Source organism: Corapipo altera, unplaced genomic scaffold (genome assembly GCF_003945725.1).
Source record: "Corapipo altera isolate COAL_440 unplaced genomic scaffold, ASM394572v1 48, whole genome shotgun sequence".
In the NCBI taxonomy this organism is placed as follows: Eukaryota; Metazoa; Chordata; class Aves; order Passeriformes; family Pipridae; genus Corapipo; species Corapipo altera.
The window spans coordinates 3,748,758-3,762,527 of record NW_020884931.1 but is presented as its reverse complement, the minus strand read 5'-3'; the positions used below and the strand labels follow the sequence as shown (position 1 = coordinate 3,762,527).

General features: G+C 43.7%; 1 protein-coding gene across 1 annotated transcript in view; it reads left to right on the top strand.

Moving 5' to 3' along the window:
- Positions 1-12,764, top strand: part of LOC113954683 (calpain-14-like) — a 32,370-nt gene extending 19,606 nt beyond the window's left edge. Inside the window, 11 exon segments of the mRNA XM_027659346.1 lie at positions 193-204; positions 1,782-1,987; positions 2,522-2,558; positions 3,421-3,483; positions 5,105-5,162; positions 6,910-6,974; positions 7,436-7,504; positions 7,623-7,701; positions 8,887-9,003; positions 9,721-9,776; positions 10,059-12,764. Coding sequence (XP_027515147.1) covers positions 193-204; positions 1,782-1,987; positions 2,522-2,558; positions 3,421-3,483; positions 5,105-5,162; positions 6,910-6,974; positions 7,436-7,504; positions 7,623-7,701; positions 8,887-9,003; positions 9,721-9,776; positions 10,059-10,085 — 789 coding nt within the window. The 3' untranslated portion in view covers positions 10,086-12,764.
- Positions 12,765-13,770: the final 1,006 nt, after the last annotated feature.

The window sequence follows — 13,770 nt, the reverse complement described above, 5'->3', positions numbered from 1 at the left end:
TGTTGCTCCTGTGAGGTTGCACAGCTACAGTGAGGTGACTGTGGGGAAGGGTTTTTGGGTAGAGGGACTGAGGTTTCTGAAGGCAAAGACCCCAGCTGGATGTATGTATCTGCTTTGCTTCCCAGGAATGACATGGCTATGTTATGTGAGCAAACTTGTCTGACAGTTGCTCTGTTTCTTTTCTTCCTGCAGGTAGACCTACAGGTGAGTCTCTTGTCACCACTACTGACTGTTTGCTGGGGCACCTGAGCTGGTGCAGCAATTAAGACAACACTGAAGGTAGTGTGTTTGCCTTTGTTCCTTGGCTGATAGTGAGTATTTGAGTTCAGTGAGGCACCACAGCAAGGCACTACTAATACAGAGCTATCCACTGACTCTTCTGAAAAGCTGCCATATCAGGAGGGCTCAGGGGCCTTAAAAGGGGGCATTGGTTGTTCAGGTCCTATAATGGATCTTCAAAGGTATTAGAAGTGGTATCAGTGTTAACAAGGAAAGGTTTAGCTCCTCTTGTCTTCTAAGGGCTTATCTTCCACTCTATTACTGGTCAGAACACCTCTTAAATGAAAATCTGGGCTGGCAAAGAACTAATTTAGGTGTATGGTTAGCGCAGCACAGTTGTGTTCCTAGTTACCATATTTCCAGCATGGTAACTATGAGGTAAGATGCCATGCCTTCCTGACCTAAATATTTTGTGCACTCTCAAGGTTACAAGTAAGGTAAACTTGCTGGCAGAGGGGGTGGGTCTGGGTGTGGCCCTAGCACACTCCTCTGTCACACCTGAGTGGGAATGGTGGCAGCCAGGACTTTAATTTCAGGTTTGTAGTGATTGCCAAGATCAATACAGAGAGATGGCAAGCTGAGAGCATCTAAGGTATTGGAACTACTGTCAACCAAGTATTGACTGGAATATAAAAACTTTGAATTTAACATAAGGGGCATGAGGAGGAGTAACCCTGAACCTTTCAGAAGAAAGATTGCTCTATTAGTAAGAAAAATACTGGCAAAGGAAGAGGCATAGCCTCTCCCCATGAGGCTGCAGAGTAAAATGACTAAATGTTTTGAGGAACAGCCAAGATCAGAAGGTGACAGTGGTTTTAGCTAGCAGGATTATTTATTTTGCTTGTGTACTGGGCACTCAGTGGCATTAAAAATGAGCTCTGTGTTGCCTGGATCAACACTTTATCCATCCTCCTGTTGCTGAAAAGTGCCTGCAGAGCAAAGAGTGTCAGGCAGATCAAGAACTCTTGCATTAAGTCAGGGTTAGGGCTTAGGTTGTGCCTGCAGTAGGCTCAGATCACAGGTACTCCAAAATCCTCTGCCACCAGATCCCTAGCAGTAAGAACAAGCTGGGGACAAAGTGTGTGGTCCTTATGGGATAGAATGGGTGTTCTGGCTAGTGAAGAGCAGTGTCTAGAGCAGTTCCTGCCTGCAGTTACTTCTCTCATTATGGAAAAGCCTTTTGCAGTATCCACTTTGACAGGAATAGCTTCTCCTCTCCAGTCCTCACTGCTGTTCTGTACAAGTACTCTTACATGGTTGATAAATTGTAGGAAACCCAGTTCTTTGTCACAGTAGTATTGGACAGGGGTGTTGCATAAGTGATAACCACCATGTGCTGGGAGGAGACTGAGTCCTTGGGGCTCTGTTACCTGCCTGTGCTGCAAAACAATCTGAAGTGTGAGGGCAGGCTGTCTATGCCATGCCTGTGAATCCTCCACATGCCTTCTGTGCATCTGTTCAGCTGGTGCAGAACTCATCTCTTATCTTTCTTCCCTGAACAGTACCAGGAAAGCAACAGAAAATTGCCCCCAGCTTTCTTCACCCGACATCAGCCTGTGAACAAGCACCAGGTTTTTCTTGATGAGCGAGAAGTGACTCATGACTTCCATCTGGAGCCTGGTGTCTATGTGATTGTCCCATCCACCCTGGAGCCTCAGCAAGAGTCTGAATTCATCCTGCGGGTTTTCTCCAGGAAACATGTTCTTCGGTGAGATGCTGCTGCCCCTCTGCCAGCACCTAATTCTCTGGAATAGTCTGGTCTTTCTAGTCTAATGGGAGCAGCATAAAGCCTTTCTCTGCCAAAAGCAGCATAGTCTCTTTTAGAGAGGCTGGTGTGGGTTTCTCCCACCTTAGGATTCTCAGTGGCTGAAGCACTGCTTTTGGCCTTATCCTTTTGAGTAGTGTTGAGCTAGGCCCACAAAATTCTTGCAGCATGGACATGTTTGAGACTGTGAGAAGGACAAGAGCTTTTAATGCACCATTAATGTGCCAGGAGACCCTTCTGGCAGTGCTAGGACAGTTGCTTGTGCATAACAGTGCTTTGAATACTTCAAATGCTGGCAGCCCTTGGAAGTTGTATGGACATGAGGCCTTCCCTTACAGCAGCTGTAACACCAGAGAATAAAACAACCTGCAATAGCAGGCTGGGGCCCCATCTGGGGATGGGGGATGCCACCTGTGGTGAGACAAACACACAACTCTGAGATACCTTCATAACAGGTCTGCTTTTTTGCATCTCCAGGGAAATGGGCGGGAACACAAGTTTCATCCTCTCTAAGGTGAGTGGATGTAAGAGGAGTGGGAGGTCTGTGGTTCAGTCTTCAGCTCTGAATGTTGGGTTTTTACTGTTGCTCTGCTGTAGGGACAGGCTGAGTGAGAATGTCAGGGCTTGTATTTCAGCACTTTTGAAAGCATGGCTTGGGTTTACAGCCGGAGTCCTTTGGGCCATGCAGACAGATGCAGTCCAATGTGGAGGACAGGCCAAGCACCTTAGTTGGTTGCCTTTTTGCAAACATCTTTTAGTGACACCATCTTACTGGCTCTGCAGTCTTTCCTGTTCATGGCTTTTTGGAGGCTCAAGGTCCATTCTTGCACTTGTCCCTGTTCCTTTCATACCTTGAAAGTGTTGAAGACATCATGGGACCTGAGCAGTAATATTCCCATGCAGCAGCCTATAGGCTATTTTGGAAATAGCTGAGCTCAGTGGCAGTGCATGCATGTCTGCCCCTTGTGCCAGGGAGTTTACAGCATGGTCTGTTCCCCTGGCATAAAAAGGCCTTTCCTGCTTTCATCTCCTCTGTTGTGCTGTATATAGGAAGACAGAGGCCCTTCTCTCTCTTCTTGACAAAGAGTGAGCCACATCCTTTGTTGTTGCATCATTTGTTGGGGCAGGGTGGGGGGAACGTTTCTCCCCACTGAGTGTTATCTGAGTATTTCTTTCCAAGAAATAGCATTTCTGTGGTGTGGGGAGCTATCTTAGCAGTGGGCTGTGTCAGTGATGTAGCATTGATTGCAGTGGTGGGGAGAAAGTGGAAGGGCAGGGGATGGAGTGCAGTTCTGGGAAATTATCTTTAATAACTTGGATGACAATATTTTTCTTCTGCAAGTTAATGATTAATATTTTTTTTTAATACCTTAAAGGAAATTGTTGATAGGTATGAAGGCAAGATTTGGGAGGATTTCTTCACAAGGCATTTTCAACAGGTAGGTGCTTGCATGAGCTGCCAGAATAAACTCCTCCAGAGCTATTATGTAGCTCTGTGAAAGTAAAAGCACGTGGGTGCTCAAGGGAGGTCTGGATGTGGAAGTGTGGGGAACAGAGAGGGGCCATAGGGAGCAGATAGGGTTGTGTGTACAGTGCAGCAAATTTGACTGTGAAGCTTAGCAATATGATAATGTTGAGATAGGCAGACTTCTCCACACAAGAGGGTGGGAATGCCTGGAACTTAATGCCACAGGACATTGTGGATGTGACAATATCAAGAGGCTCAAGAGGTATTAGCAAACTGATGGGCAGAAAGTCCATAAACAGGTACTAAAGGACTGGGCAGGGATGTATACTGTCAGATCCCTTTTCCAACAGATGTGGGTGCCAGGGAAACAGCAGAATGGACTGCAGAAGCTGACCAGGCTCATGTGCTCTCCCTAAACATTAATTACTATTGCCTGTATTGGGGACAAAGTGATGGGCTGTGTGAACCCATCCTATCCTTTTAGGGTGTTCTTACATTCACTGGGGAAAGTTACCAGTTAGATAACACCCCCTGAAACACTGACACTTGTCTCACACATACTTCATCACAAGTTGGATGGCAACTAACTTGCTTTGAGAGGTGAAGTAGGTATCAGATGTCCCGTCACCTCCCTTTTTCCCTAATTTTCCTGGTGAAATATGATCTTTACTGTGAAAGATTCTTAAGGATCTCTCTAGCCTGATTTGAGATAGAATTGACCATCAGGGATCCTACTAACTATGGTGAGAGATGCAAGAGTTTCACCTTTCAGAAAAGGTCACTGCATTTATTTAGCATCTTACCCTGGCAAACACAGTTTTACAAAAACAGATTTGCACTTTTAATAGGAATAATTTGAAGGAAACTGTTACTGATAACAAGCAATGCTTTTACTTTATGCCACTGGTTTAAGATTTTGGTTTTGAGAATGGTGTGGCTTTCAGATGTGCTAGAAATTGCCACATACTGTGAGATGTTGGTCCTTTGCTGTCAGGAGGTCCAAGGACACACAGAGGCAGACAGCACTGCCATTTCTGAAGGCATTACCCTGGTATGGCTCAATGATTTGAAAATAGCCTTTTATTTTTGAAGAGTGACATTTAAAAAAGCCCTCCAAACAAATGATTGTCACAGCTTCTAAAAAACCTGTAAACTTTAATATGACAAGGATGAAGGGGAACCTTTGCTTTGAAAAGTTTGGGGAGAAGCATTCCAAAGTTTCCATCTTTTTTGTCTGTACGTGATAAAAGGGAAATATTTGAAGCAAGTCTCTTGACAGTGTGCTTGATGGGACAGATGGCACCAAGGCCAAAAGGTTAACGGTCTGGATCCTCACTCGGTGTAAATCTGCTGCATTGATCGGTGTAGAGCCCTGAGAACTTAGCCCAGAGCAGACTGCAGCTCTTGCAGGCTTAGAATCTTGTCATATTCAAAGGGAGCCTTTTCTATTGATTTTCCCAGTGGCTGGAGTGGGGCCAGAAAAGCAGAGAATGAAGATGGGACATGCTGGGAAAACAAAAGTAGGAGAAAAGTGATTTAGTACTAAAAAAAAAAATAAAAAACAAGAATTAAAATTCTCTTCCATATCACAGAATCCTGAAATAAATGCTGTTCAGCTCCAGAAGATCTTGAATAATATATCTTGGAGAAGTAAGTACTGAAAAACAATGTTTCTGTAAAATAAACCCTCTCAGAGAAAAGCCTCAGCTCCTATATCTATTACTTGCATTCTGGGAAGAGAAACTGGCTTAATCTGATTGAACTGACTCTTCTGATGCCATCTTAGATTTCCAGAGCAAAAGGATTTGCTGGGGTATGAATCAACATGGCAGAAATTTTAGAAGTGAGGCTAATCTAGTTTGAATTTCAACAACTGGAAGAATGGGGGAGAACAAGTGTGGATGCAGACTCTTAGTTTGACCTCCAAACCCAGCTTGACCTCAGCCTTGATTCTGAAACTGAAATCTCCTTCAACCCTGAGCCACTGCCAGTCTTGGCAGCACCACTGCTCAGAGGTGTGGAAAGCCTGATCTGCAGGCATTTATATGGTGGATGAGGGTCTTTGCCTTCATGTGCCTGGTTCATGCCTGCTATTCCTGTTTACTCTTCCCTGCTATGCATGCACAGGGCTGTTCCTTGCTCTGTGTGTGTTTGGGAGACAGGATGAGGTGCAGGTGGCCTGTGTAACCTATGCTTGTGAGACACAGTTGAGTCCTGAGCTTGTCTCTCTTATGAGGACTGTGACATCCACTCTGCCAGGGGCAGCCCAGGGCACTCCACAACCTTGTAATTTGGTTCCTATTTATAAATAACACCACCTAGACAACAGTAAGGTATTGCAATGGCTGTTTTCTCTGAACAATGACAATGAAATTACACATATAATGTTGAATCCAGATTTTCTTTGCAGTTTCTTCACTGGGAACAACCAATGTTCAACATAGAAAATACTCCATCCAGCCATTACAGGCAACAAAGAATACAATCAAAAGACTGATGTGATGTCTTTTTCACTTAAGCTGAATTTGACAGTGCTCTCTTTTCTACAAAGGTAGACAAGGATAGCTCTTGAGTCTTTTTGCAGTGACCCACCAGGCACTGTCTTATCTGTGAGAGGACTGTGTGGAACAGGGAATCTCTATTTTTCACGAGTGATCGATTTTAAGACAGTGATTTTAAAAACTTTACAGTACTTGATTCATATTTACAAAACAGGGCTATTACAGGATTAAAATTATTAAAGCATCTTGACTTTCTGCAGAGAAGAGATTGGTGAGTTATGATTCTGTCCCTTACTCAGTGTGAGGCTACAGATCATCTATAATCATGATTTGTGGTGGGATTAGAGCCTATTTTTGTTACTCTTCATGTAACTTATATATGAAGCAGGAATGCTAAGCTTTGATGCAGCATCATGTTTCCAGCAATGCCTGTACTTTTAATTATATTAACAGAGCTGGCACTGTGTCTGTGAAAGAGAGGGAGATAGAGATGCTTAGTACAAGAGTTTCAATTAATCTGCAATGCTGTTCCCCAAAGCTCTTCAGGTCAAGTGACTTTGCTCAAGGTCATGCAGTAAATTCTGTTTGGGATTAGAGCTTTGGATGTCCTTTTCCTTCCATTTTCTCTAATAGCTGGAGATAGTGCACCATATTTCATTCTGTATTACATGCCTGCAGGGAGCTCATATTGGATTTTCTGAGACTAGTAGAATCCATCCTGTTGCCTCATATTTTTATCATCATAAATGATACTTCTTCTCAAGTGGGTGTAAAGTTTCACAAAGGCTTGGGAACCTGAGCCCTCTCAAGTGAGGGAGAATTTTGTGAGAGTCCATTTTTCTGAGAGATATTCAATGACTCCTCAAAACAATTTTTTTTTTTTTCCCTCTCCCCAGACTTCCAGAGTTTTCGCCTGAATTTCAGTCTGGATTCCTGCCAGGGTATCTTGGCACTCCTGGATGTATCCTTGTCATGAGTGATACTTCTGACTCATATAATACTCCATTGGAGCATTATTTCGTAAGGCAGACTGGGTGTTACTCTGATTTCTTTACCACCAGCACGTGGCCCTGCTTATTGAACATCTCACCCTCCATAATAACAGTTCAGCTGTGACAGAATGGAGTTGGTTTGGGAAAGGGTTGATTCCTGCTGCTTCTGAAATCAGCAGCCAGATTTCCGTTGACTTTAGTGGGAGGAGGATCAAGCCTATAGATAGGCATATGGGCTAAGAAATCATTATCCTCATGTTATAATTGCAGAAATGTTAGAGTGGCTATAAGTTTTTGGTTTGTTTGGGGTTTTTTGGTGGGTTTTTTTTGTTTGGTTTTTTTTTTTGTGGTTTTGTTTGTTTGTTTCAATATGTAATGGGTGCTACCTAAAGCTTAATTGAGATGTTTTGACTTTAATTCTCCCACTAAGCTGAATGCCACTGGCACGCTGAGTATCCAGGAATTCAGAGTCCTGTGGAAAAGGCTACTTTTCTATTTGGTATAACAATAATTTCTGTGCCCCCTTGCAATATCTCCCTGCTCACAATCCCTTTGGTGTCATCTGTTGTTTTTCTGGGTGGCTTGTTATGTTTAAAAATACTCCCTTCACCCCCCAGGAAGTTTTCCAGAAAGGAGACACAAGCAGATCAGGAAAGCTTGACCTTGTGGAACTGCATGCAGCTGTACAGGAGACAGGTGAGCCCATGGCACATTTTGACAAGTCTCATCCTCTTCCTCACAAAAGTGGAAAAAGCCTAGGGCTGGGGAACATCTTGATAGTCGTAGGTAGGGCCTGGGAGAAGTGGAAAACATCATAGGCTATATGATCGTGGCATCTCTTCCTTCTCTTTTACCTGGATAAACACATCTGAAAATTATTTTGCCATGGAATGGGCTACTCAGTCTTCGCCCAAGTGTGGTCTCGTACTGATAGTTGTCTGAAACAGAAGTGTCTGCTTATTTTAGACTCATTTTTTAAATCCCTTCCTCTTTGTTGCTAATTGAATTTTAAAAGGCTACGTGGGGTTGTGTGAATGCATGCAAGAGGCCAGATCTAAGTCATGTTAATTTGCTACCTCTGCTGAAGACAACAGCTCAGGTACCAAACCTGGAAGTGTGGGACTTGCACAGAGGCAATACTGGTGCCAGACTTCACTAATGCAATGTCTGAAGCTTGACCTAGAAATGGAAGATGATACATATGGGTCCAAGTACTGGACCAAGCTCTGTTACTATTACTGGGCATTGTGTGGGGGCTGTTGTCAGTCTTGTAGCTTCCTTTGCGCGTTTACATCTTAAATATCATTCCTCTTTTTGCTGCATGTTCCCCCAGTTCATCTGAGTCAGTGAAAGCACAGTGAGAAACCCAGGCAGACCTCTGCTAAAGCAAACTAAAATCCCAGGCCATGAATAGAAAATGCTTTTATTCCTTGCAAATGCTGCTGCTGCTTGGCATTGGGATTGAAGCTCTATGAGCTTCCTCTGGATTTTCTTTTTCATCTCTTTTCCAACCCTTTTGGGGAGTATTGCTCTTAAACCCAGGTACTGCTATTACCCTCATATCCCATGAGCAAAGGAGGCCTATGTGTATTTTATTCCAACTCTGGCAGGACTGTGATTATAGCGGATCAGATCTGAACCCTTTTAAATTTGTGGGAGGTATCTTCATGTAGGGGTCTCACTTGGGCTGGCTAATGTTTGAGATTATCTTAGAGGAGGCTTGAAAAACCAAGGTTTTGGAGAAAGGCTGGAGACCACTCAGTTGTGCATGGTCACAGCTGTGTGTGCACCCATAGCTGTGCATATTCAGCTGTGTACAGCTGGGAGTTGCCATCTCATTCTGTTTTCCTTTTTTTTTTTTTCCTCTTCCATTTTATGAAGGCATTTCACTCAGCAATGAAGTCTGTAATTTGATGGCAATCAGATATGGTGACCCTGACTTACGGATCAGCTTTGAGAGCTTTGTTTGCTTCATGCTTCGAGTAGAGATCATGGGAGGTAAGGCTGGTGTTATGTGTCTGGCCAGGCAAGCAGGGCTGCTGGCTAAGCCCTGACCCCTCTGACGCTGCTCCAGCTGGCAGTGGCAAGGTCAAAATTAGTAGGACTGGATTTCTGAATAAACCAAGAATAATCAATTTAAAGCAAGGGACGGATATAGGCAAAATCAAGTTTTCTCTCTTTACTTTTCCACCAGTCCCTTTTTACAGACATCCAGGCTGTACATATCAGAGTGATTAAGCTCTCTGCAGGTTTGCACCAACCTTCTGTAGGAGGAGGTAGGCAAATTACAGATGAAGACTACTCATTTTCCATGAAGAAGACAGCATTGAAATATACCCTTTTCAGGAAGAAGAGAGCCTTGAAATATATCTTTGATGGACTGCAGTTGTGATGATGAGACAGCTCACAGATGCTTAGTCTGTGAGCTCATGCTGTGGACATTTTGCACGTCCCAAAATTGTAGTGGGTGATGTTGGGACCCCCTGTATTTTGAGGTTTCACAGATGGGTGGGCAGACAGTAATGTGCCTGACTTTATTCAGCTGGTCCCAGTGTTCCAGCCTTCAGGGATATTCCAGTGACAGAACAGAGAAGCTCACATGCACTTGTGAATAGCCTACATACTCTGCCTTTGAGGTTTTTCTTGAGACAGTGTCTTGGCTGGTGGTGATCTCCTGGCTATAAAGTTAATGCTCCTCATTTTCTTCTTTTGCAGAGGCATTTCGCAACTTAACACAAGATGGCAAAGGGATATATCTCCGGGAATCTGAGGTAAAGCCCATTCCCTGACTGCCAAATGCAGGCTCCTTTGTTGCACAGGGCACTGCATGTTTTGTTGTGTAGCGTTAGAAAAGGTATCTTTAACTGACCACTTACAGTGTAGGTTAGAAATAACAAGGAGCTTCAGGCTTCTAAGTCTTCTGCATTGTTATAACTTCTGCTCCTTCTGGAAGCAAAAAATCTCCAGTGCCCCACAGTCCAGTCCAGGTGTGAATATGCCAGAGCTCTCAGAGGGATGGGTTATTTCAACTCACTCTCCACATTATTTTACAGTGGATGATGATGACACTTTATTCCTGAAGCAGTGCTGTAGAGGACAGGGCAACCAGACCTGCACCAGGATGAGGAAGTCTGCCTTGTTTCAACTTTCTGTGCACACTGGACTCTTTGGGTTCAGCCCTTTGATTAACCTCATATGAAAAGCCTTTTCCTCAAGCAGACTTGACCTAATAACCACAGACTTGGTGAACTGAAGTTTTACTACTAAATGGATTTATTTTAAGTCCTTTTTCACTTCAGACAACCCTTCTGAGAAGAGACTGCTGGATGCCAACCACTACGAGTGCACAGTGTCACACCAGGGAGCACAGTGGCTGAGTTGTTGGGGTCACCTACTTCATGCTGATGTTTTGCTGCTGTTGTTATAGGTATACATTGTGGCAGTGCCCAGAGGCTGTGCTTGGGAATGGGGCTCTTGAGCCTGGGAGAGAAATAGCCCCCAACCCTGAGTAGTTTGTCACCTAATAGAGGGAATCCCAGTTCTGTACCTGCTGCCCAAGGTAGAGGACAGGAGTCTGTGTGCTTGTGGGAAAGAAGGGATGGGGACTCACTGAATGAGCAGTCTTCCCTAGCCCTGACTCGAAAAGGTGATTTGCAAATGTTCAAGCCATCTCTTTTGCTTTTATAAGTCAACATAGATATATTGAAGTGAACCTAAGTTGATTTGACCAAGAGATGAGCTGGGCCTCAAGCTGTTTGTTCTGTGATGATGGCATATTTATTTCAGAAAGGCAGCGGTTTTTCTCTGTGGATTGAAAAGTACGGTACAGTGAAAGGTAAACTGATCCCATATTGTTTTTAAGTCACTGGAGATTGGCAGGGAATGGATGTTCTCAGTAGCATGATACAGGAGCTGTCTGTTTGGATATTTGTCAGTTACTTTTTATAAAAGATGAGAGAGAGAGTGTGTATGTGTATGTACTTTTAAATGATGTAGGCAAATGTAGGTTGTAGCTAATTAGTGAAAACTTGGTGCGTAGCTGTGAACAGCATTAGAGAACATGTTATAAGTAGGACTGTTCACATCAAAATCCATGAGAGAGTTACTTGATGCATCTATCTGTAGGATCCTTTTTCACCTTCTTACCACTCATTTATTTGGACTGGAAATTTCCAAGCTAAGTGCCTGTTACAGGTTACTTCTTTGATTATTTTTTTTCTTAATTTTTTTTTTTTCCCATTCCTGCAGACAGCACATTTGTGGCTCTTTTCCAGTGCACAGCCTAGTCAGGGCACCAAATGAAATCGAGCTCCAATGGGAATGAACATATAATGAAAGACCATACTCTAATGCCTTCGTAGGAAGGAGTTATATTAAGCTCGTATAGGCAGCCTTCCCTCTGGCTTTTTGTGACTTTTCTGTGACTTAATCTCATAAAAATCCTTTTAGAGTGCGTGTGAGATTCAAGAATGAGGTGGACTGTGGATAAGAAAGTAAACATGAGCAAAAGACCCAGTTCAGGTATGTGCTTACCACTGCATTGAAGCATGTGCAATAGCATGAGCATATTTAGAGAGGAACCCCACCACGTTTAAGTGTTCCCAGTCAGGAGGCATTAAACAGTAAAAACAACAGTGTGCACTTTATTCCCCAGAACAGTCTGTTTCTAAACAGTATCATTTTCGTACTGTTTTTATGAGAAAACCGTTCATACCAGATAAATAGGTAGCTGTGTTGGTACTTGTTTATTACAGATGATGTATCTATCATCTATTGTGAGTGACCTGCTGTGGTGTCACTGGAGCCACAGGGTTCAGATCTGTGAAGCAGAGCAGGTTAGAGGGAGCAGGGATATCCAGGGCCCCTCGAGCAGCAGTGTCACAGGGCTGCCATCCTGCTGGGCTCCTGAGGAAGCAGCAGTGTCACAGGGCTGCCGTCCTGCTGGGCTGCTGAAGAAGCAGCAGTATGGAAGGGCTGCTGTCCTGCTGGGCTCCTGAAGAGGTTCCGTCAGCAGCTCCCCTCGCAAAGCACGTGCCCTTTCCCAAATGCCATGCCTCTGCTTCCTTTTGTGACTTGCAGCTGAACATGATGGTACAAACTAAATAACCCTGATTTAATTTGCACTCAGCTCAGCAGGGAATGTTATAAACACTGATTTACTGTGTGCAGGAGCAGCACTGGAAGAGCCGAAAAGGTTGATTAGGAGAGTGTAGGTCCCGCTTTTCCAGCGCGCTCTGAAAAAGATGGTCCCTGGCACCCACGGGGATGGGCAGGGAGGTCTGTGTGAGTGCAGAGTGTTCTCAGCAGGGCTCTGTTGGACATGATGGGATGGGAATCTGTCGGTCCCGACGGGGTTTGTTGCACAATGTGTGTAATCAGCTGACCAAGAATCATTTAAGGCTGGACGTAGCTCTGCCACGGGCTGTGCACAAAACTGTGGTGCAGGACACCCAGTTTCAAACTGCAGTTCATTTTAATGTACACATTGTTTTTTCTATCAGATTTTGTACTTATTTACTTCACACCTCTAATGCAGAGCAATGTAATTGCAGGGAGATTATTTTGCTATTGATTACTTGATCCAGGAAAGAAACAGAATTCATCCATGCCATGAATCACTAAGCATTTGCAGCAATAAACTTTATTGAGCCATGTGACTTGCTGTTACAGAATTGTAAAGAATGCTTTACTGGAATGATTATACCAAACCATGTACAATTCAAACTGAATTATCTGGCTCACAATAAAATGTTTTTGGCAAGGGCACCTACTCGGACACTGTGAGGCTTTTATATTGCTAACAGAATAATGTTTTCTGGGCAATTCTGAAGATATATTACTCCTCATTTACAATGTGCATTGTGGAAAAATGGTCTAAAATGCTGCTGAAGGATGCATTCGTTTGTAACCACAGCATTTGTGGAGATGCTGAGCTTTGCAGAGGGTGGTATTGCTCTAGCAGAAATGAAAGAAAAGTAAGGCTGTGGCTTGAAACTAGCATTGTTAATAAAAGTCCTTTTTGGAGAAGGCAGGTACAAGAATAGCAAATAATACCTGAATTGGTAAGAGGAGCTGGATGATGAGGTATACTGTAACAATAAGGCTGAGATGAAATTGAAAGGAATTAATCTACACTTTGCAAACAAAATATTCAGCTAGAGCTTATTGCTGCAAGATACTCACACACAACTGGAAGTATTTCATGTTTCCTGGATATAGCTGGTGCACATGTTCAGTGTGCAGTTGGGGTACAGCAGGCACCTGTCAGCCTCACTGTGTGCGCTCTGCATGCTCAGGGCTTCTGAAGAGATGGCAACAGGACAGGCTCTACTCTTAAGCCTAACAGGATTCAAAAAGGAGCTAAGACTTAATGGAATGACAGGCATAGCTGGAGAGGTCATGGCTTCAGTGAAGAGCTGTGCAGGAGACTTGATATCTGGCTTCAGGCAAAAGGGGAAGAGCTGTTCTGGGGACAAGTTACCCCAAGATCATGGGGCTCTTTTCCCTTTAGATAGCTAGGGATGACCACCTTTGGAGAGATACCAACGTGATCTAGGTTTGAGATTGAGTATATCTGTGTATTTCTTTCTGAGCAATCAATTAAAATTTGAAGGTCTACATGCTGATGAAACACTGCAGTGTAATTCTGTGCCTGAGATCACATCTCTCCTTTTCACCAGTTTTGCAGTGGTGTCAACAAGATTCCCGCCTAACCTAAAAGCATATTGCAATCCCATATTGCTGGGAGGTATTATATTCATGTAA